Source organism: Mus musculus, chromosome 1 (assembly GCF_000001635.26).
Source record: "Mus musculus strain C57BL/6J chromosome 1, GRCm38.p6 C57BL/6J".
NCBI lineage: Eukaryota > Metazoa > Chordata > Mammalia > Rodentia > Muridae > Mus > Mus musculus.
This window is the reverse complement of record NC_000067.6, coordinates 51,172,789-51,196,985: the sequence shown is the minus strand read 5'-3', so window position 1 is coordinate 51,196,985 and position 24,197 is coordinate 51,172,789. Positions and strand designations below refer to the sequence as shown.

Genomic DNA, 24,197 nt, shown 5'->3' with positions numbered 1-24,197 from the left:
GTGAGATCCAGCGTTGCGGGCTGTCCTGAGTGGCCTCCCTGCTTGCTATTGCTGAGAGAATTTATTCAGAAAACAGTTCATTTGTGGCTGTCCCCATGGAAAGGATCAATTTTATAGCTCTTACCTTGGTAGCTTTGGAATTACTGATCTTCGGTGGCCAAGGTTTTTTTTTTTTTTTTTTTTTTTTTTTTTTTTTTTTTTAATAGCACTTGGGATGCAGAGGCAGGCGGATTTCTGAGTTCGAGGCCAGCCTGGCCTACAAAGTGAGTTCCAGGACAGCCAGAGCTGCACAAAAAAACCCTGTCTCGAAAAACAAACAAAAAACAAAAAACAACAAAAAAAACTGTATCCTTGAAAATGGATGGGTATTGACAGAATCTGGACCACGAGAGACTCTAGTGTGTGCTATGCCTTCTCCCTTCTCGCTTCTCGCTGCCTAACTTCATGTATGCTTCAGTTTTAGCCTATACCCAGTCCACCTTTTGCTATTTCTGATCTCAGAGCCAGTTAAACAGCTGTTCTTTCTTTTTACAAAAGAAAAACCCAGAAGCAAGAGATGCTGATGGGAAATAAAGGCATACACATTCTCATCCTGGCTATTGGAAAGGGTTGTGTCTGACACCGGCCACACTGCTTCCTGCGTGAGCTCTACTGCACTGTCCTTTTTTCTTTCTTTGGCCACTGGTGTTTCACAAGACCCCGTTTCTTCACACTGTCCATCATGGGTGCTGGAGGGATGGAATGAGAGACAAGGAAAGATCACAGTTTTGTAAGTGTGTCTTGGAGTTCAAGTGCCTTTCAGAAGCATTAGATCATTTTTAATCTGATGTCTCCTAATTAAACGGATTGGGAGATAAAATGCATCCAACAAGTGTCAGAATTATAGAAGTTAAAAAGCTCTGGGAGTAGGCAAAGCCGTTTGAGTTCCTAAACCTTCAGGAGACTGAATGTCCTTGAGTGCTCTCCTAGCAGGGAGTTCCAGGCCTCAGCTGGGGGCTTGCTGTCATGTTGTAATCACTATAATTTATAGCACACCAGCTTCATACCCTTTGCCCCATCAGGGAGCCACCTGGAAGCTAAGTCAGCCTGATGCAAGATCAGAATAAAGGAAAAGGAAAGGAAAAAGAATGCTAACTACTCTCCCCCTTAAAGACTCTGTAGAATCAGTGTGACCTTTAGGGCATCTTTTTTGAGGACTAACTTTCAAAATGAACACACCTTCAGTTTCTGTTGCTATGTGCTATTGGAGGGTGGTATCATATGTATAGAGCAATTTATCCAGCATCTTTGGTAGAAGTTCAAGAATGACTTCAGTTTCATTCATTCATTCATTCATTCACTCACTCATTCATTTATCAAACATTACCAACTGGGTTATAACAAGACAGACTTCTAGATCTTAGGAGGGTGGACACTTCTTGAAGTAATGTTAGAGACATGAAAAAAAAAGGTAAATATGAATGTGAACAAGATAAATTCTGGGATTCTCTCACTTTTGATGTCTAAAATTATCTTGTTCAACTCTTGCTCTTGGCACCTGTACTTTAGCTAGAAAGAGACATTGTATTGCTAAGATTATTCTGATGGGGGAATGGGCAGGAGGAGAGAGAGGAAAGGTAGAAACAAAAGAGCCAGGAGCAATGTATGTTAGACAGGATGGCTTCCACAGGAAACATGAAAACCGTCAGAGCAACTGCAGTAGCACTCAGATAAACCCTCACCTGCTCTACAGGTAGGTGAGAGATGTACTTGTCTTCCCAGGCAAGGATGACAACACGGTGTAAAAAAATCGATTTGGGGTTGACTTGGATTCTCATGTTAACATTGCCCTCTTCCAGTTCTGACACTGGGTAAGTTATTTGTAAATTTCTAGTTATATTATCATGAAACTGATATTGTTATAAGATATATTAGAGACTCACTACAAGAAATAAGTGAAAGAACATTCATAGAGTGACCCAAAAAATTCCCGTCTCTTAAAAAGATGAGCAGGAGTAAATGCTTGCTGTTCTCTAGTTTATCTCTATTCACAAATTGTAATTTTTTTGTGTGTATAATACATTACTGCAATCCATAAGCTGTGGTAACAGTTTCTTAAAATTCTCCACGATGACTAGTAAAACTAAGTCAGTGACTTGTCACATCCCTAAAATTACTTGTGTAGAGTGCTAATGGAGAACTACTTAGGTTGAGTTGGATTTTTCAAATGTCTTCAGTCAGTTGCTTTGATTGTTGACTGGGGTGAGAAAATCATGGCAGAATCCAGGCAGCACCACTTCATGGGTTGGGGCCTGAACTCTCTAAGAATGAAGAATGTTACCTGAGTATGCGCAGTCTAGCAACCAAGCAAGATACCCTTGCTTTTTGTTTGTTGCTGACTGTTGATGTGATATGACCGGCTGCTTGAGTTCTTGCCTTGATGCTCCTAAAATGCTGGGCCATAACATGGAATTATAATGTCCTCAGTTGCTGCTTGTCAGATATTTCTTCATAGTCACAGAAATGAAACCAGGACAGGACAGCTCATTGCATTACTCCCAAGCTCAGCGAAGGGTCCTGACTGTCACAGGGGAAGGGTTTTGATTTGTCTATTTACTCTCAAATCCAGCAGCGTTCCTTTGAGTCAGACCACTCTTTAAGTTTGAACTTTTAAGGCATTTGGTACTGTGAAGGAACAGCTCCATGAAGGATCAAAGAATGGAACATTCAAGGTCAATTCCAGCATTTTAAAGGAAGGGTGTCACAGTCCTGGGCAGAATAGGAAGCAGCTAGACCTAGGGAGGAAGCAAGGTAAGAGAATAGAAAGCCCTTGACTTGAAAGAAGCAAAGCAGACCAACAAGAATCAAACATTGTGTCTCTGCAGTTTGGCTAGAGCTCTGACAGAGAGATCTGCAAGGACGAATTGAAGGAAGTAAGACACAGATGAGTGGAAGGATTTTCTCCTAATCTCCAGTGGCTTCACATTATCTCTAGACGTTTGTTCAAAAGAAATCTTGTGAAACCTTCCCACAGAAGCCTTGGGGAACTCAGACCTGAACATGCCTCTGCACGTCATAGCTAGTTGCAGAATAAATGTCAAGAATTCTGAAGGGAAGTGATTTTGTTTCCTGGATCATGCTTCTTTACATCAAATGCAAATCAGAGTGAACGGTCGTCCATCAATGTCTTCTCACAGCAGTGTTTGACAGGTGGTCGACTATAGTCTTAACAGTAGAGCTGCAAAGGCGAAGCACCTGCCTCAGGTTAGGGATTCTCTGATTTCAATGCATTGACAGTAAGATCCCCTTTCTGATTTGGATCTGTAGTCTTTTTCTCAATGTTATCTGTTTGGAGTAGATCACGCTCTTCCCCCACTCTTCCTAGAAGCTCAGTGGATATCTTGTCTTTCTCTTTTCCCTTGAAAGGCTTTTCTTTAGTTACTCAGATCTCTGTGGACTGGGCGAGAACAGGGCTGAGCGAGTGGTAAAATGAAATTGCCATCTTTTTCGGTCAGCCGGCACAATGAGCATTTGAGCTCCTTGAAGTATTTTTGTGCAGTTTTCCCGAGGAGCATTTACTCGCTCCCACTGAACTGATAATGATGAAGCCTCGGTGTCTGTTGCCTTCAATCATTTTCTTATTCTGCCAGCTCAATGATTTTCTTCAACTCCACTCCTGCCAGCTGGTCTGGCTGGGGTGGAAGGGAGAAAAAACAAAAAAACAAAAAAACACCACCACAAAACAGAAAAGAAAACAAACAAACAAAAATCTCCTTTTGGTGAGGGCTATTGGAAACTTCACTTTTAGTTTTTTCTTAACATGCAATTGGAAGACTGTCTCAGAAAAAATATTATATTCATGTTCGTAGCAAAAAAAAAAAAGAAAAGAAAAGAAGACATAGGAAAAAAATGACAGAAAGAGATGAGAGAAGTGGAGGTGTCAGAACAGCGACAGAGGCCCTTTAAAGAAAGCATTTCTTCCTTGCTGCCCTAGTGAGCTCGGAGCTAATTTTTTTGTCTCTTTGAGATTCTTTACCCAGAGGCTTAAACTCAACCCTGAACAGAAAGCTTCTGAAATCTAGATCCTTCCTGGCTACAAAACAACGCAGCTTACATGATCACATTTCAGAAGTGAACCCCTGTCTTCTACAGAGTAAGACCAATGACTCAGTGTATACGTCATGCCAGAAGAAAGAATGATCACATCGGTCAAGATCCAGTGTCTGAAGAGGTCCTTTCAATAAGGGTTGGTCCACTGCATGTCATGGCAAGGCTAAAGGCCAAAGCGTGTCCTGATCTCTAAGTACAAGCCTTTCCCCCAATCTCTGTATCCCTGTAATTAAGCAGGAGAGTTAATTTATGTAAATCATGTATTACTGTAATTGGGCGCAAGTGCACATCTTATTTAGAAGTGAAATATAATGTTATTATGTGGATACTGGTGCATTAGAGTCTCAACTCTCTGGGGGGACGTCAGCAACATCGCTGGCTGTTTATAAGACTCACTCTTTGGACTGGGAGTTTGGTCTGGATTCATATGAAAGACTCCTATTCTCAAGGTCTAAGCCCCTGGAGGAGCACTAAGCTGGACTGTGCAATTGAAGGGCTGTACCAAAGGAAGGATGCTTCCCACAGTGAAGAAAAGAGCTTGGCACTGCCCTGGGAAGGATAAAGCCACCTGGCTCCAGGAGGGCTAAAGGAATACAACCAGGGGCTTTCCTTTCCATTTCTCTCTTAACCTCCACTTGTAGAAGACTCATTTTTCTCTTTCTAGTCATCCTTTCAAACCCAAACAGTACTTTCCAATGGCTGGCTCTGCTTGGCAGTCCTAACCCATATATCCCCAGGCAGACTGCAGATGGATTTGTCTTCTGGAAGCAAGGAGTAGTCTGTTTCCTTTTTTAGCTTGTCTTTTCTAATGCGACTCAGGATTGCTTTATGATCCTAGGATTTTGTTTTCCAAGTGCAGGCAGATTAGATACCATCCAGCAGTCTGCGTTTGTGATTGCTACCACTCCTGCACAGTCCCGGGAGGGAAGCTGGCCTCGGGTGCAGGGCCCTCACAGTTCCTCTATTCTCTATCTAGGCAGCTGATCTAGGGCTTTGGGACAAGGTTGCTTTGCAGAATATAAAGCATCTAATCTACATATCTCAAGGTCGAGATTTGTGAGGAAAAAAATATGCAGAAGATCGACTGTTTACTTTAAATACACTCTGTCCTCATCAGAAGCCCGGACATTTATTTTAGGAAGTTGTGTTGTGGCCTCATTCTTGCCCAGCTTGCCAAGACAGGTCTTCTGTCTGCAGCCTCAGGGTGCAGTGGCTTAGCCATTCCAGCCTCTGGGTGCCCCTTGTGCTCCTTGCATTCTGGCTGCCATTCCACACTTCAGAAACCCTGCTAAAACACTTCAGGTTCCTTTCTTCTGGAAAGAGAATATGAATAAACAGACTCTTAGGTCTCTTTTATAATGGTCCCTTCCCTGCTCACCAGCTGTTTGATAGGCTCATCTCTCAGCCTCCCATCACCCTTACTGCTCCACCCAGATCTTATCTGTCCTTTATGTTATCATTCCCTCCAGGATCTGCCATTGGCCTGGAGGATATGAATAAGTGAGATAGCTTCTAAGATCATGCTTTAGTTAGTAAGGAGGGAAGTGTGTTCCCTGTTGGCCAAAGTATTTTATCTTAATCTTTGTTCCTATAAACAGACTTCTTAAAATAACTTGAGGCATAACATTATAGTAGTAGAATAAAACATCTTTATTAGACCAGTTTGTTCAGTGGAGTTCAGTGTCTTTCTCTATTAGACAACTTCAATTGGTCAAGGAGTATCAGGCATTTGTATATTCCTTTATTTAAGTCATATATTTTTGTATATATGTTCATGTATGTGCATGTGTTCTTGTATGTGTGCACACACATGTGTGCCTGTGTGGGTGAGGCCCGAGGTCATTCCTGGGTGCTTTGGTACGGTACCTCAGGTACTAGTCACCTTTTTTTTTCTTATTTTGGAGACAGGGTTTCTCAGTGACCTGAAACTCACCAAGCAGGATAGGCTGGGTAATCAATCCATGGATCTGTCCATCTCTATATCTCCAGCTCTGGAATTACAAGTACTTGCCACCATATCTGGGTCTTGTTTTATGTGTTCTCTAGGCATTGAACTCAGGTCTTAAAGCCTGTGCAGCAAGCACTTTACTGGCTGGATTATTTTCCCAAGCCTTCTCTATTTTCATTTAATTTAGTTTTATATTATGTTCATCTTTGAATATATGTCCATAGAAATGATATCCACAAATGCAATGATGTTTTCTCTTGGTCTTGGCATGGATTATCTTTTGTTTAGGTTTACCTAAATATTCTAATCTTAAACATTAATCAAACAATGTCTTAGTATATTTATTAATAATCTAATATTCAGGGATGACAATATGGGACATTGCTCTGTGCTTTGAAAAAGCTGGACTCATATGAAAGACCCCTATTCTCAAGGTCTAAGCCCCCGGAGGAGCACTAAGCTGGACTGTGCAATGAAGGGCTGTACCAAAGGAAGGATGCTTCCTGCAGTGAAGAAAAGAGAGGTGGTTAGCATTCTGAGAATGAGAGGAAGTCCAGCAAGAGGAGACATCCACAGGGAGGAATCACATGGAGCCATCTCAAAATACAACCCAAAGAGTAGATTTGATTGTGGGAGTTTTGAGAGCTACTTTCTCAGGGTGGTTACTATGCCCAAGCTTCCTATAGAGCCAGGGCTTTAATGGATCAAGAAGGAGGTGTGTTCATCTAGCACACAGGGCTGGCCCTATTCCTGGTTCCTTCCTCCCACAACAACTGATCTTGCTTTGAAGAACTCACCTGAGTTTTTGCCCTGCTTATATTAGAAAAGTAAAAGCAAAAACTAAATTTTTTCACTTCTTACCTGATGGAAGACGAATGATGACAACTAACTGAAAAGTTGAAAGTATACAGGATACTCAAATTAGACCATTTATCCTTTGTGGGGCTCAACCAAGGTTGGATCCCTGGAGCACGTGAACCAATAAAGCAGATTTCAGCCATAGTGAGAGTGGCAGCACATCTTATACACGGTCCTGATGCTGACTTCAGAGGGGCCATGGACAGTCTGATTTATGTGCAGGTTATAAAACTAATCCTATTACTTCATATAACCCTTCATCCTTCTTCTATCTTTTATGGGTGCTTCCTGTGGATGCTCATATAGAGATATCAATTAATTCAATGAAGAAGCTTTCATTATTGATGTCCAGATGATTAATTATGTAAGTGAAATGTCTGCTGCAATTGAGGAAGAGTGGTCAATACAGGTACAGCCTGACTTGGCAAAGGGAAACAGCATCTGAGGCCAAATATTAGCAGAGTCTAATGTGACTTTGCGATAAGCTTTGTCATAGTTGAATGTAGTTCATAGTCTGCACTGCCTTCACCTCGACGACGATCCACTCAAAGAGACTGGGTGCTGCAGAGTCACAGCGATACCGACTCATCTCTCATTGGAAAGCACAGGGGTCCAACGCTATGTGCATTATTAGGACTTTAAAGGAAAAGAAGGATGCCCCCCCCCCTTTTCAGACATGATAGTAATGGATGAATTTGGGGCGAATTAGGTGAGTTTGACTGTTTTCGACATTTGGCCTTTCTCTATACAGCCTTCATTTACCAGAACTAAAACCACATTCTCTAAAGACAAAAGAAGCATTCCTTTGAGTGACTATGATTGCTGGACTCCAGCTAAGTCTGACCATACGATTCCCATCACGCACCACTTTACTGATAAAATATGCTTTATGATAAATATTTACTGTTACCATAAATATTTATTGTAGTCGTATGAAGTATTCCCATCTACTTCCATTTAGCTTTGTGCATGCCAGTGTTCCAGGCTCAAACACTGATTGCTGTTTTATTTCTCAGAGTAGACACATTGTTTGTATGGAGATGCTGCTCTCTTCATTTTAAATAGGAGGCAAAGGGAACTGGGGCAAACTGCCTAAGCTTAAGTAGGTAACGTAGTAGCCTTAAGCAGGGACCCACATCTGCCTCATTCTGAGGCCCAAATTTCAAAAATATATTCAATTTGAAGCTACATTCTCACTAATTTTGATGGTACCCTGAAATATTTCACTGTATTTTTAATTCTTTGACCAGAACTTAAATTGTTTTGACTTTATGGCTTGACAAATCCTTGTCTATCACCTTTACCTCCTCTGGAATCAGAGACCTGTCCCTACCCCCTGCGACATCACAGGCCAAGAATAGTGTCAGGTAGAGTACACACACCTAGTAAATGTTTATAGAAGTAGAAGACATTAGAAGCATTGCTTTCAGGCTAAAAGAAAGACTGACTTGTTAATAAATGTGGCACAACATAGGGACTCCCAGACCAGAATCAGGAGTTTGGCGGTTGGAATAGAGGCTTCCTTGAGAATCTGTTACTTTCTCTGAGCATTGTGAAGACAAGGGGACACAGATGGCGTGAAGAATACAAAACTGCAGAGATGAGACACCAGGACATGTGTGGAGACACATTCCGTGTGAAAAGGTCTCCAGGGCCACCAGGAATCCCATGCACTTGGAACTGCCTGTTTGTGCAGCCTTTGCTATTTCCTGTGTCAGTTTTCATTCACCACTAAACCCCCTTTGAGTCTCTGAGAACTCTAATTCAGGGAAACAGGATGAATCGATAGTTTCTTTCAGGTAGGAATTCAGTTTTTGTTCTGATACTTTTCAATATCACCTCACAGCCTAGCACAGGGTTGCTAATTGGTGGCTCTCAGTAAATACATAATGTGTTGTAAGTATATATTGAATATGTGAAGTGGATTTTTAGATGTTTATTTAAAAGTAATCAGAATTTATGTTTACAGTAAACAGCCATAATAGTTAATGTGTCTCAGCAATAATAAAACATAACGTCTTTTCTTCTGAACATGTGCAAACTTAGACTTAAGCTGACTGGGTGGCCTAGAGATGACAGAATTCTGTTATAAGATGTGAGATGATTTGCTCAGGGATTCACTGTTAGGCTATGGGCACAAGAGGAGCTGAGCCAAGTAGGGAGTATGTTTCTTAGAATTTGCTTTCTGCAAGTTGTTCTATAGGTTGGACTGGTTAGATCACACTTTGCTAGACTATGCCATGTGAACCCTCCACTTTAATTGGCCTATTGGCAAAGTGGAGTCTAGGCAAAGTCAGGAGAAAATGACATAGATGGCAGGAGAAAGTGGGAACTGTGTCCCATGAATCGCAGAGGAGGAAGTTAGGAATGCTTGCTTGGAGAAGAACATAATTGCAGAATTCTGGAGGGAAGTAAGAGAACATGATTTCTGTCTTTATATTGTAAATACGGACCATTGTTCCTTTGTCCTCTAGAGGAAGGACAGGAATCAAAGGAGAAGCAAGTGCAGAGCCATGGGTTTTGGCTCTGTGTGAGGAAGAACTGTTTAGATGATTGGAATGGTCCAGGAATGAGATTGCAAATGATGGGAGATGTATTAGCCGAGGCCAGATGATTCCTTCCCTGATGGGAGATGTGAGTTCCTGTGGATGGGACACCAACTCTACTTGCATTTCCCTTGGAACAGAAATTGCACCAAGCATACAGCACATCTTCACTTAGGATTCATTATGCAAGTTTTAAAAGCAGTTCTTTCATGGCGTAGGTCAGCATAGAAGCGGGTAGAAAGGTATAAAAGACTCTCTCAACACTTAGCTTTATGATCTTGAATAAAAATTTATATAGAGTGATAAGTAAACATGGAACAAAATCAGTCAGTTCATATTTTTGAAAGCAAAGGTCAGTGAAATTGTTACTTTAAACCTATGCCTCACTAGGAATAGTACATTTTCCCTTCTTCTTTTGGAAGAAGAAAGGATTTATTTGCTATAGTTATTAACATATAAAGAATACTAGGGCCACTTACATCTCTGTGCATGTTAAACAAATTACACACACAGATTAGCAGGGATTTGTCATATCTATCTATCAAGAGAGTGATTCATAGCAACACTTGCATGATGGTTATATCAAATTTTCAAATTTATGACTTAATTTAGAAAAACACAGTTTTCAAAGTCCTAAGTCTTATGTAGATTGTCACCTTTATTATATATTAACAGGTAGTTTAAATTTCACCTCAGACCCTTATTTTTCATATAATATTTTATATTCAGAACATTTTGGATTGCTATGTGTTTTTTGGTTTCTAACAAAGGAGGGGATGCCATTTCTTTTAGTCCATGAAGAAGTCATTTGAGGAAGACAAATAAAGCTTTATTTAAATCATCCACATGTGCCACAGAAACTACTCAGAGGTAAATGATAATAAGGAGATTATTTAATTGGGTATTTCATCTTATTCCTTGAGAATGTTCTCAACTTACTTTCCCCAAGCAATGTGACCATTCATACCTGTCTGCTCGTATCTCATAGGGGTTGAAAGCAGCTCTCATGGAGGTCCTCTAGATTCTTAGGGATTTTCTTTCTTATGTAAATACGTTTAAAACTTATCTCTCTCCATTACCATAAAACATTGTCTTTTTGTTTTTCAGTTTCAAATAACAGTACTCTTTGGGCTATAAAACTGTTCGTGGGGGCATTTGTTTGGTAGTCTAAATTCTTTTCAAATAAGATACAAATACAGCAAGGGTCTTCTAAGAAGCCACAGTTTGGGCTCATACTTACTGACACAGTTACAATGTACTCTTAGCTTTTTTTTTCTGCTTGCAGAAACAGAAACAGAATAGGTTTGACCACTGTTTATACACCTAGTGGATACCTTTCTCAGACCCCGCCCCCTGGTAGATTATTTAACTAAGATAGTTATGTTGCTTCTCAGTAAAGACAAATATCTTTTTTTTGCATTTTATTTTGAGCCACAAAACACTTCCATTCTTCCCTTTTGTAACTTATATGCCAGAGATTTTTCTGTTCTGGGAATGACAATGAAAGACAGGGAAGAAAGTAGATGAAGCAGAGATGATTCAAGGATATGACATATCTTATGCTTCCTCAATAAACTAAATTATTTTTTCTCTTTTCCAATAACCGGTATATCCCTTGATCTTGGAATCACTCAAAATCTAGCTACAGATTCCTGTGCAAACTAATGTGTTGTCTGAAGATGCACAGAGGGATGAAATACTGCTGTCTGCGTAGCCCATGACAGTTGGACCGTGCTTACAGCTATGAATTACTGCAAGTTTAGGAATGCCATTTGTTCTCATCACTGAGTATTTATTATATATAACAAATACATGGGAAAGAAAAAACTATATTGTGTGATATAAATAGTTTATTTACATTACAGAAAAAACATCAAGACAATGTATACTATTTCAAATATATCCATACATAATCAAATATAGCTGTAGTACATGTTTTCATTGGTGTAGATTACCACAAACGCAAGGCAACATGTGTAGATCTTGTCTTATTCTTTTGTCTCTAATACTGTATTGTGTAGTCCAAGCTGTTGGTTGTCCGGCCACTGGGAAACATGCTCCCTCTAGATTAACCGTGTGGATGCTCTTGTTGTGTTGTCTGAACTGTAGTGCCCTGTATTTTGCTTCTGTCTGTGAATTCTGTTGCTTCTGGGGCATTTCCTAGAAGGTTGGAAAGTTTACAGATCTTAGTCTAATGTAGATACCTAAAGTTTGCTCCTACAATCAAAGAGTGAAGCTCTAGATGAAACAAATTACTAAAGTATTTTAGAGCAAAAAAACCCCAAAAAACCAAAAAACCAAAAAAAACCAAAAACAAAACTGATTACAGATAGAATCTGATTACATGTATATGTTATTAATTATTATTATTTTCTTCTCCTTGCAGTTGTCTTTAAGCTTTTGTCAAGAACTGAAGAACAGAAGTAGAAGTTGAAGGGAAATATTCTTGCTTTGCCCTTCACTGTTTATTCTTTAAGTCTGTTCATTATATTGTGTGATGAACAGACTCAGCACAAGGCAAAGAAGCAAGTCACAAGCTCATCACAGCTCACTTTAAAGGCCTTCTGCAACTTTATGTATAAATGTCTTAACAATGAGTGCTATATTGACATTCCAAAGCTACACGTTAAGATTCTATCACAGCAGAACAAACCACCTGATAATACCCAAATTTAAGTGCAAAAGAATATTGCTTTGGTTTAGCCTAATATCATTGTTTTATATTAATGTTATAAAGCTAGAGATATAAATTGACACCAATTATGTTGCTTCCATAAAAATCTAGTATTTGGTCACATTATCTGAAAATCTCCAATCTAGTATTTTTTATTATACTAAGAGATTTCTTTAATGATCGAAGCAAGAGCAATAAAAAAAAAAAAACCTAACAAAATTCTATTACCACTAAGGGAGAGACAGAGGAAAATATGTGAATGAGCATACATACACATGTACACGCACACATAGTAGGTCTGAGCATATTCTTGTGTAGTTGCTATGGCTGACATATCTGTCAAAAACAAACACAACTCTAAAAAGTCACACTCTCAGCAGGTGAGAGATGGCGGCAGAAAGGCTGAAAAGCCAGCTTCTCAACAGGACAAGATGCTCATTTGGAACATGTCTCTAGATACTCATTTTTATGAGATATTTCTCCAAAGGCAGGTTCTGAACAGACAGGAGAGAGACAGAAGGAGGGGAGAGTAGGGGGGAGGGGAGAGGGGGAGGGGAGAAGGGAGAGGGGAGAGGAGAGAGGAGAGAGGAGAGAGGAGAGAGGAGAGAGGAGAGAGGAGAGAGATATATATTCAGGGAGAAACTGGTAAGTCAGAAGAGAAAGAAAATAGAACAAAGAACAGACAGTAAGAGGAATCGACACTAGAAATAATTCTGTAAATTGTCTAGCATCTGGGTATTTTGGAACAGATCTTGACAAACAAGGCTTGCTACATCACAAGAAAAGCAGTGGTATCTTAGGGGTCAGAGGTGGACCCAGCTGGCACTAATTTTGAATGAATGGAATGAATCTACCCTGGATACTGGTGAAATGTATAGATTTACACTTTTCCTGGAAAGTCTTTCAAAGGTTTGGTTGTACAAGGGGGTATTTATATAATGAACTGTGACAATGCTAACGTTTTTGATGTGTTCTTTCTCTTCCTCCAGAGCAGATAGAGAAAAGGTTTTATTTAGTTTTAGAATGAAAAGTAAAGAAAAAAGGCGATATACTTGGGAGACACAGCAGACAGAGCTTATTCAGACTGGGAGCTGAGCACAGGTAGTCAATTGCAGAAGACAAATCATGAGAAGCTAGGAGCAGAGGAGCAGGGAAAAATGCAAAGCTACATCAGTAGACAGACTGGCCGTCATTTTTGCTTCAGTACTCAGCTGTGTATTCTCAGTATCTGAGAATGTCTCATATTTCAGGATTTCCGCCATGAAATTTATGATGAATGAATGAATGAATGAATGAAATAACTGCTCACTTTTTACAATGTTGTAAAGTGTGTATGTATACACATGCATGTGTGCACTCAAGTGAATATGTAAATATATGACAAAATTATAACACAAATGCCCAATTTCTGGTAAAATAGTGTATATATTTATTTCATTTTAAAATATTGTATGGGAATGAAAATGTGATTAATAGTTAATTTGGAAACATGGTTTGAAATATTGAAGTTTGGGCTTTCTTCACTATATGAAGCAGCCATCAATTTGTTATTGTATGAATATGAATACAAGTCTTATTTTTCTATGTGTGCTTAGAAAAGTATGGCACAGTTTTCTGTGTTTTAGATTCTTCTCTATCTTTTCTTTTTATGCTCAGAATATTTTGGTTTTGAGTTGGTTTTATGTTCTCTGCCTTTATTTTTATATATCCAATGGGTCACTGGGCATCTAAATATCTAGTCTAGTTAATGAACTCTAACCGACTTAGGGTAGCACCGAGCTCTGATAATAGTCTTTCCTTATGCCTGTAGGCAGGTAAGGATTTGTGAGCTATATTTTGTCTTTTTCAAGAGGAGATTCCACACTTGTCTTTAAAGAAGATCATGTAATACAGATGCCAGGGTGCATTACAGTCTTTACATTTTAATTTCATAATGCTTCTTATTTTCCAGTTTTTATAAATAATTTTGGGAGAATTTCTCTAGTGAGTATAAATGAATCAGAATCTTAATGTCTTATGGATTTGATAAAAACTTTACAAAGCTTCCCTGGAATTTTGAAAAAATAGAATTAATTCAGTTTTTTTTTTAAAGGATCTACACTGGCCTTTTTGGCTGTCTGAGGATATGAAGGATGCATTGGGTTCAGAGTCTAGTTCCTGTCTACCACATGCTTGCATTTGCAAGAGATCTCTCCTCAAACTGAACCTCAAACACCACTCAGGAGTCATGGTTTGATTTCCTGTTGAAACTGGATGAAAACTCTATTTTCTTTCTATTTCATCCCTGTTCAAGTAAAAATTACCCTTTCATGAGCTAGGGATTTGCTATTAAGGTGCGATATCTACTCCATGTTTCAGAAATGTATCAAAGACTTTTCGTTTACTACAGTACAACCTTTCTCATTCCATTTAAAAGATTGTGAAGGGAACTTACAAGCTATTGTTGTTTACACCAAGTGTGGTAACACTGATGGTATTTGAAAGCTCTACTTGGAAATATAAATGCTACTAATGGGAGCTAGAGTTTGAGTGTTTTTTACACATTATATATTAGACCTTACATATTATCTCTTCTCACATTTGGTGTAGTGATTCCAGTAGGTAGATACGCTGGTTCATAGTCAGAATGAAAAGTAGGTTTTTGCAGACAAAAGAAAAGAGTCTTTAAACAGAGGTTGGCAATATATATATATATATATATATATACATATATATATATATATATATATATATATATATATTAGAAAGAGAAATAAGCTTAGGACATAAACAATCCTCATAATAGTGTAAAGATGATAAAACTAATGAGGAAAACCCATGCCTCTCCACTTGGCTATTCAAATATTCTTATGGTGATGAGCTAGGACTCATGGAGAAGGGATGGGAGCAGTTAATTCACCAAGGGACTCAGACTCGGGATCAGAGGAGGAGTCCTGCTGCCTTAGCTTGGGTGATGCCCAAGTCCCGTTACTGACCTTGTGATGCAGAGGACCACCACGCAGATGACAGCAATCTGAATTGTTCCAATCACAGCTGCAATCAAGACGTACTGGAACCGGACAGGGCCAGGAACAACGTAGAGAACACTGTAGTCCTTCTTTTCACAGTGTTGACCAGTGTAACCAGCATCGCATCTGGAAGGAGGACAACAGCTTCTTACTTGTGGCCCAGAACTTTAGTTTGTTTCTTTAACCTAAGTTAACATGCTTACTTATTGTTTAATGACACAATACCAAAAAAAAAAAGTCTATTTGTTTTAGGCATTTTATATGCCAATGTTCGAGAAATGTTGAAAAAAATATTAGAATGAGACATACAGCAAATTTCTTAAATTTGCTGGTCATAAAGTTCTGAAGGAGAATTTTGTTTTTTCAAAAAAATTATGGTATAGGCAATAAAAGTGTACAAATGAAGCTAGTGTGAGCCTTCCTTGATAATGAATTGTGTGTCTCACTCCCTCAGCTTTCAAACCAAAATGTATTCAATCTGCATAATGAAATGAACATGTGATGTGAAAACGTATTAAATTGGATCAGTCTGGCATTGTCTTGTGGAAAGCTTTTAGTTCTTGTCTTTGAATTTCTTGTAACTATATCATGAGGAACTTCCTATGTGCGTCCAGAGGATTTAATTTAATAACTGTTTAGGAGGAAGGGGCAGCCAGGCTTTCTCTGTCATGTCTACTTTGCCTGTTGAAGAACAGGCAGGTACCACTGTATACTGTGAAAGGAAACAGGTAGAGAAGACAATTGTCAGTAAAAGATGAGCAGGAACAGGCAGAGAGAGAGAGAGAGGCAGAGATAGAGGGGCAGGCAGAGACAGAGGCACATATAGTGATGTTTTTGTATATTTCTGTATCATAATCAATTTATTTCATCCTATGCCAATTGTACATTAATTTAAATATAGATATATTTTCATTTTGATTTGCCATCTCAGACATAATGTTTGTTCTAGACATAGAATACTCAGTAGATATTTATAAACTGAAGCCAGACAAACAGTTTCTTTGTGTCTGAGCTTGAAACTGGAGGTAAGGCCAATCATCTCATGACACCAGGCTCTACAGAGAAGAGACTGAGTACCCAAGAAAGCCATTTTGATGATGTTTCATAGGCGATAGGAAGGATTTTGGAAATGATAACTCACTTATTCAAGAAACACTGAGAAGTGCCAAGCACAACTCTACACTCAGAGGAAAGAATTGTGAATAAAAAGTGTACCATGCCCTTTAAAGTATACATCATGGACAGCATGGCATGCTACACACAAATTGAAGAAGGTATGCACATGTCTCCTCTCTCTCTCCCTCTCTCTCTCTCTCTCTCTCTCCCTCTCTTTCTCTCTCTCTCTCTCTCTCTCTCTGTATAGGAGAGACAAATTTTGCTGCTGCCCCCTCTTTAAGCAGAATATAAACCACTTCCACTAGCTCATAAAAGCTAGTTTCTACATTTTTACCTTATGCTCTTTAAAAGTTTAAAAAAGAAAATGTTACCTGCAAGATGGCTCCTGCATATTGATGGAGTGTTCACACTTCCCATGCATGCAGAAACCATTATAATGTTCTGGGCAAGGTATGTGGTGTTCTCTGGCACTTTCTTCTAATTTGTTAGCATTCTCTGTGAATACAGATAAAAGCAAGTACCCTCTGTAAATACCTTCTATGCTGGGTAAGATCAACCCGTGCATTAACAAGCAAAGTGACAGTAGGCAAAGCTATTTAAAAGGGCAAGAACTAAAAGGCCATGCTTCAGAAGAGAGAGGGGGAGAGAATTGAAAGGCAGGCATCCTTACAATTATGTTTAGAGATGAAACTGCAAAATTACCCAGTGCTTTTCATGCTTTTACGCAATTTCCTACTTCTTTAACAGCGACTGATGTGCCCATGAGTTGTCAGACAGCTTTAATTTTACTTGCATAGAGACTATAGGCTGATCATAAAATAATCCAAAAAGAAACCCTCTATTTTTTGAATTTCAAAGTCCAGAATAATGTTTCTGAGCGCAAATTACTGAAATGCATTGATACTTTCTGAACCTGAGGGCTTGAAAGTTAAGATGTGGCTGTTTCAATTCTTAAACATTTTAAAAACCACATACAGATTTCAACAAATGCATTCTGTCAGGTGCTTGTATAATTTGAGTGTGAGGTTTTTATTTTACTAACATCCATACATTTTTTTTTATTGCCACAATAATGTAATTGAAAACCGAAAGGTTGTTTTAGGATCACTTATATTGATAGCCACAGAGTACATATTAAATGCTCTAAGCTTACTTTAATGTATACAACCTGCCTGTGTTAAGAACAATTTGTGAAATTAAACTTAAGAAAAATGAAACACCTTGTATTCCAAAGTGAACCACTTCCATTGTCATTAGTAAGTTTTTTTTTCCAATGCTTTTTTTTTTTTTTTTTTTTTTTTTTTTTTTTTTTTTTTTTCCATTTTTTATTAGGTATTTCGCTCATTTACATTTGCAATGCTATACCAAAAGTCCCCCATAGCCACCCACCCCTTCTCCCCTACCCACCCACTCCCCTTTTATGGCCCTGGCGTTCCCCTGTACTGGGGCATATAAAGTTTGCGTGTCCAATGGGCCTCTCTTTCCAGTGATGGCCGACTAGGCCATCTTTTGATGCATATGCAGCTAGAGTCAAGAGCTCCGGGGTACTGGTTAGTTCATAATGTTGTTCCACCTATAGGGTTGCAGATCCCTTTAGCTTCTTTGGTACTTTCTCTAGCTCCTTCATTGGGGGCCATGTGATCCATCCAATAGCCGACTGTGAGCATCCACTTCTATGTTTGCTAGGCCCAGGCATACTCTGACAAGAGACAGCTATATCAGGGTCCTTTCAGCATAATCTTGCTAGTGTATGCAATGGTGTCAGCATTTGGAAGCTGATTATGGGATGGATCCCCGGATATGGTAGTGTCTACATGGTCCATCCTTTTATCTCAACTCCAAACTTTGTCTCTGTAACTCCTTCCAAGGGTGTTTTGCTCCCACTTCTAAGGAGGGGCATAGTGTTCACACTTCAGTCTTCATTTTTCTTGAGTTTCATGTGTTTAGGAAATTGTATCTTATATCTTGGGTATCTTAGGTTTTGGGCTAATATCCACTTATCAGTGAGTACATATTGTGTGAGTTCCTTTGTGAATGTGTTACCTCACTCAGGATGATGCCCTCCAGGTCCATCCATTTGGCCAGGAATTTCATAAATTCATTCTTTTTAATAGCTGAGTAGTACTCCATTGTGTAGATGTACCACATCTTCTGTATCCATTCCTCTGTTGAGGGGCATCTGGGTTCCTTCCAGCTTCTGGCTATTATAAATAAGGCTGCTATGAACATAGTGGAGCATGTGTCCTTCTTACCAGTTGGGGCATCTTCTGGATATATGCCCAGGAGAGGTATTGCTGGATCCTCCGGTAGTACTATATCCAGTTTTCTGAGGAACCGCCAGACTGATCTCCAGAGTGGTTGTACAAGCCTGCAATCCCACCAACAATGGAGGAGTGTTCCTCTTTCTCCACATCCACGCCAGCATCTGCTGTCACCTGAATTTTTGATCTTAGCCATTCTGACTGGTGTGAGGTGGAATCTCAGGGTTGTTTTGATTTGCATTTCCCTGATGATTAAGGATGTTGAGCATTTTTTCAGGTGCTTCTCTGCCATTCGGTATTCCTCAGGTGAGAATTCTTTGTTCAGTTCTGAGCCCCATTTTTTAATGGGGTGATTTGATTTTCTGAAGTCCACCTTCTTGAGTTCTTTATATATGTTGGATATTAGTCCCCTATCTGATTTAGGATAGGTAAAGATCCTTTCCCAATCTGTTGGTGGTCTTTTTGTCCTATTGACGGTGTCTTTTGCCTTGCAGAAACTTTGGAGTTTCATTAGGTCCCATTTGTCAATTCTCGATCTTACAGAGCAAGCCATTGCTGTTCTGTTCAGGAATCTTTCCCCTGTACCCATATCTTCAAGGCTTTTCCCCACTTTCTCCTCTATAAGTTTCAGTGTCTCTGGTTTTATGTGAAGTTCCTTGATCCACTTAGATTTGACCTTAGTACAAGGAGATAAGTATGGATCGATTCGCATTCTTCTACATGATAACAACCAGTTGTGCCAGCACCAATTGTTGAAAATGCTGTCTTTCTTCCACTGGATGGTTTTAGCTCCCTTGTCGAAGATCAAGTGACCATAGGTGTGTGGGTTCATTTCTGGGTCTTCAATTCTATTCCATTGGTCTACTTGTCTGTCTCTATACCAGTACCATGCAGTTTTTATCACAATTGCCCTGTAGTAAAGCTTTAGGTCAGGCATGGTGATTCCACCAGAGGTTCTTTTATCCTTGAGAAGAGTTTTTGCTATCCTAGGTTTTTTGTTATTCCAGATGAATTTGCAAATTGCTCCTTCTAATTCGTTGAAGAATTGAGTTGGAATTTTGATGGGGATTGCATTGAATCTGTAGATTGCTTTTGGCAAGATAGCCATTTTTACAATGTTGATCCTGCCAATCCATGAGCATGGGAGATCTTTCCATCTTCTGAGATCTTCTTTAATTTCTTTCTTCAGAGACTTGAAGTTTTTATCATACAGATCTTTTACTTCCTTAGTTAGAGTCACGCCGAGATATTTTATATTATTTGTGACTATTGAGAAGGGTGTTGTTTCCCTAATTTCTTTCTCAGCCTGTTTATTCTTTGTGTAGAGAAAGGCCATTGACTTGTTTGAGTTAATTTTATATCCAGCTACTTCACCAAAGCTGTTTATCAGGTTTAGGAGTTCTCTGGTGGAATTTTTAGGGTCACTTATATATACTATCATATCATCTGCAAAAAGTGATATTTTGACTTCCTCTTTTCCAATTTGTATCCCCTTGATCTCCTTTTGTTGTCGAATTGCTCTGGCTAATACTTCAAGTACTATGTTGAAAAGTCCAATGCTTTTATAAGAACCTGTAAGTGCTTTTGGGCTTCTGTTTGCTCAAATGTGTTGACTACACATTTGTGATACCATCTCCAAGCAAGTGGTTGCTCAATTCCTTCTGAGTTTGTTTTATAGTTTTAGACACTCTGGGTGGGAGAGATAACTCAGTGGGTAAAAGTGCTTGCTGTGTAAGCATGAGGATTTGGGTTTGGCTTATATCATCAATGTAAAAAGCTAGGTGTGGCCATGTGCACGCATGTAAGTGCTGTCCAGGTGGGGTGGAGACAGAATTGCCTGGGCTCATGAGCTTGCACTTCTGTTCTGTGTTCAATGAGAGACTCTGACTCAAAAGAGTAAGGCACACAATGATACAATAGGATGCACAATATTATCTTCTGGCAGACACACTCACAGAACTTACAGATACACACACACACACACACACACACACACACACAGACACACACAGAGTTTTGCTTTCATTGTCTCTTTTAAAATCTGATATCCTTAACAATTCCTGCCTGGATAACTGAGAAATGCAACTTTATCAACCCCAATCTAATCTGTATTTTTGCATCAGCAAGTGTTCTTTGACACCACTGTAACTGGTCAGCAGTAATGAAAGATTGCAAGTTAATTACTGTTTTCATGGAATGGATTACTTCCCATTATCTCTACACAGGGGCACTGTGTTTTATTGTAGTGTATCCTTATAATTGTCACTGGCAGTCATGGATGATGAGCATATTCATCAGCAGAAGGACGTGTCTTTGCCATTCATGAATTAGATGAATGTATTATTTATATTTAGTCAGAGCTGTAAAGTGTCTTTCTATATATTTTAAGATCTAGATGCCATCTGCAAATCATTAAAGTTTGAAGCAAAGTATTAAAATATTTAGTGCTTTCTTTTGTGGGGATATTTATGTATATTGCTCTGATGGGAAGTATTTCATGTGCTATCCCTAAATTTATAAGGTATATGCTGTAGTGATGATAGGTAGATGGTGGGTGACATTTCAGAACCTCATTTGTTTTATGTCTGTGTCACTTTAGCCATGTTGTAGTTGATGATTTTTTTTGCATGAAGGTATTTCTACATAGAAAATTGCCATTAATGTTAGAATGTATAAACTATTTCCATAGAAGAGATTGGGAGGGTATAGGGGTTGTTTTGGTTTCTCCCATTCTTTTAAGTATTGCTTACTTTTTTTGCCCTTTTTTTTTAGGTAGCAAATTAAACTTATAATAAGGACACACAAGAAAATGAAAGAAAAAAACAAAAAACAATCTCCAGAAACAAAGTACTGAGTAAATTCTGAACAAAATAGAATCAGGGTAACCATTGTATTTAGATGCACCTTGTAATGACCTGGATATTCAAGACTCCACAGAGAAGAGTAGGCTTATTTTGTGCTGGGTCCAGGTGGCAACAACTGGAATAGCCAATTCATTTGCTTGCTCTTTAAAGAGGATTTTTAAGCAGTGGGGGTTGCCAGTCCCACGGCTCATGAAATGAGCCAGCACTGATTTCCACTCTTATTTCTGGATCTTCTTCGCATAACAAACTATTCAACACTTCTCTTTGGTGTTCGTTAGTAACACCTCAATGCTCCTGCACACCTGTGTGTGGGGAGCTTCTCTCTGACGTACCTGAACTCCAGGTGTACAGGGTCTGTCTATCAGAATATACCTTATCCTATTAAAGAGGTGGTTTTCTTTCTGCTAACAATGGAAGACCAAGAATTCTTATAACTCAAAACCCATTCTTGAGGTTATTTTTATATTGTAACTCACACCTAAACTGACAGTTTCTCTATTTGAACAACGTCCACAATCTTGACTTGAAGTCCACCTGCTAAACAGGACCAAGTCTGAATGAAGGTATTGCCTTGCTGTGCTAAGTTCTCTGTTTACTGTCTAAGCCAAATGATAACCTGGGAAGGGAATAGTCTCCATCGTAAAATCTGCTAATTAGTTTATACCAGTTCTTGCAAACTTAGAGTGCTCTGTTTTGCTTCTCATGTGATACTGTCAAATAAGAAACAGAGAAATTGGAAAATAAATGAGTAAAAGAAACAATCCCTGGGCAAGAAAATGAGCAGTCATCAATATGTGTCAAGGGATTTATAGTCAATTCAACCAAGTAAACCAGTTCACGGAAAACTCAAATATATAATCAATCTAGTGATGTAATAGACAGACTTTAGAAATAATATTTAAGTATATTAAGACAACCAGAAACACAGAAATCTAATATCTCAAACAGATATACGTATGAGTTATGGTAAATGTTTTTGAACCTGAAGTTATATACAATGGATATTCAAGCAACAATAAAGCATTTGAAGATTTGAAATTGTATAAATATGATATACTTCGGGAGTGTACATCTTTCTTCTACTGGCTCGCAGCTTAGAATTGAGTTCTTTGTTTTCTGTTTTAAAAATATTTAATGTAAGTATTATACTGTCTTCTAGTAAGGTTGTGGCTATGGTACAAACTCCTTGTGTCTCCGATAAAATCAGCACCCAGTTTTCTGTGTAAATGTTTATACATGGTTAATTCAGAGAGAGAACTTGACACTTCTAAAAGGTTGCCACCTGTATATCTTGATTTGTTTGAAGCAGAGATAATATAGCCCCATACCCACTGCTAGTCAACAACTATGAAGAAATACTGAGGTCTATTCTTTAGCACAGTTATGTGTACTGGCATTCTTAGAGGAATACAGACATGGAAAGCTAAAGGGACAGAGAGAATGGGATAAGGCCTTATCTTATTTCAGATCACATTAAAGCGGGTAGAAAGGTAACAGAGTCGAACTGAGTGGTTCCTACTTGAGGCTATGCTGCTTGGGGTGGGCTGTGTTTGTGTGTTTACCTTCTGTTCCTCATTCTTCCCCAGCCCCAACTGGAAAATACAATATTTGGTGAACTCATCTGTAAAGCAAGATAGTATTATTCAAAGCAGAAACACTACAGTGTGGAATTTGACCAAAATCACCCATGTTTCTGAATAACCAATGCCTTTATTTGGGTAAGGGCTAGAGACTGGCCAAGGAAGTATTGAAAATCAAGTCATCTACTCCCATACTCTCCAGGACTGTGTATCCTGAAAAGCTCACTTGAAACAGGAAACTGAGAGTCCCAGTTACAAAGCCAAGTGGGGGCATACTAGTGTGATGCTGTTTACCATTCTGTTCATTGTTCTGATGATCTACTCCATTTTCTTGACATCTGTGTCTACAAGAGGGAGTTGCTCTGTGAGTGCAGCAACGAATCAAATCCTAAAGGTAGTTATATATTTTACTTGAATTAAGTGGTTTAGAGACTCTGGTTACTTTCCTTTGGCAGTGTACAACTCATCTTCCTTTAGCTCACTAGTTGCGGGGCACTATAAGATCAAATATGAATGGGTCAAATATATTAAGAGATTGAAGACTAGCCACTGTGTAATGCACTCCCTTTTGTGATCCCTTTGGGGGAAGATAATGTGTATAAATGATTGGATAATATTTTAAAGTAATATTTCACTGAGTTGGCTAATTTTATGTCAACTTGGCACAAGCTAGAGTCATCTGAGAGAAGGTAACCCCAGTTGAGAAAATACCTCCATAAGATCCAATAATTATTGAGGATGGTGATGCAATCTCTGGGCTGGGGGTCAGCCCTGGATTCTATGAGAAAGCAGGCTGAGCATGCTATAGGAGCCAAGCTAGTAAGCAGTGCCCCCCATGGCTTCTACATCAACTTCTGCCTCTGGCTTCCTACCCTGTTTGAGTCTCTGCCCTCACATCCCTCAGAGATGGACTATTACCTGGGAGCATACAGTGAAACAAACACTTTTCTCTCAAGTTGTTTTGGTAATAGTGTTTCATCACAGCAATAGGAGCCTTAACTAGCACACCCACCTTGATTCAGTCAGGCTTTTGCTTCAAATAAATCAACCACATGGGTCAAAGATCCCTAGGAAGGAACTGATTCTGTGTGGGGAATTTAGAGTAAGTTGGGAAGACCCTAAGGATGAGATAACACTGAGAATTTAGTGTTTATTAAAGCATCTTATAGGGAGGCAGACTCCTGCTCACGGGAGAACAACCAGAGCTGTTGTTAGGCAAATGTGAGTAGATGGAAGCAGTGAGTCTCTGGAAT

The 24,197-nt window shown here is 39.1% G+C and overlaps 1 protein-coding gene across 2 annotated transcripts in view; it reads right to left on the bottom strand.

The window, feature by feature from the left end:
* Nucleotides 1–9,715: 9,715 nt before the first annotated feature.
* The window catches only part of Tmeff2 (transmembrane protein with EGF-like and two follistatin-like domains 2), a 286,588-nt gene continuing 272,106 nt past the window's right edge, over nucleotides 9,716–24,197 (bottom strand). Inside the window, exons 8-10 of one of the 2 annotated variants that reach the window (NM_019790.4) lie at nucleotides 16,611–16,734; nucleotides 15,091–15,249; nucleotides 9,716–11,601 (exon numbers count right to left, since the gene is read on the bottom strand). In NM_019790.4, the coding sequence (NP_062764.1) occupies nucleotides 11,505–11,601; nucleotides 15,091–15,249; nucleotides 16,611–16,734 (380 nt within the window). In that variant the 3' untranslated portion in view covers nucleotides 9,716–11,504. The remainder of the gene's footprint in view (nucleotides 11,602–15,090; nucleotides 15,250–16,610; nucleotides 16,735–24,197) is intronic. The other variant, XM_030255650.1, reaches the window with a different exon arrangement.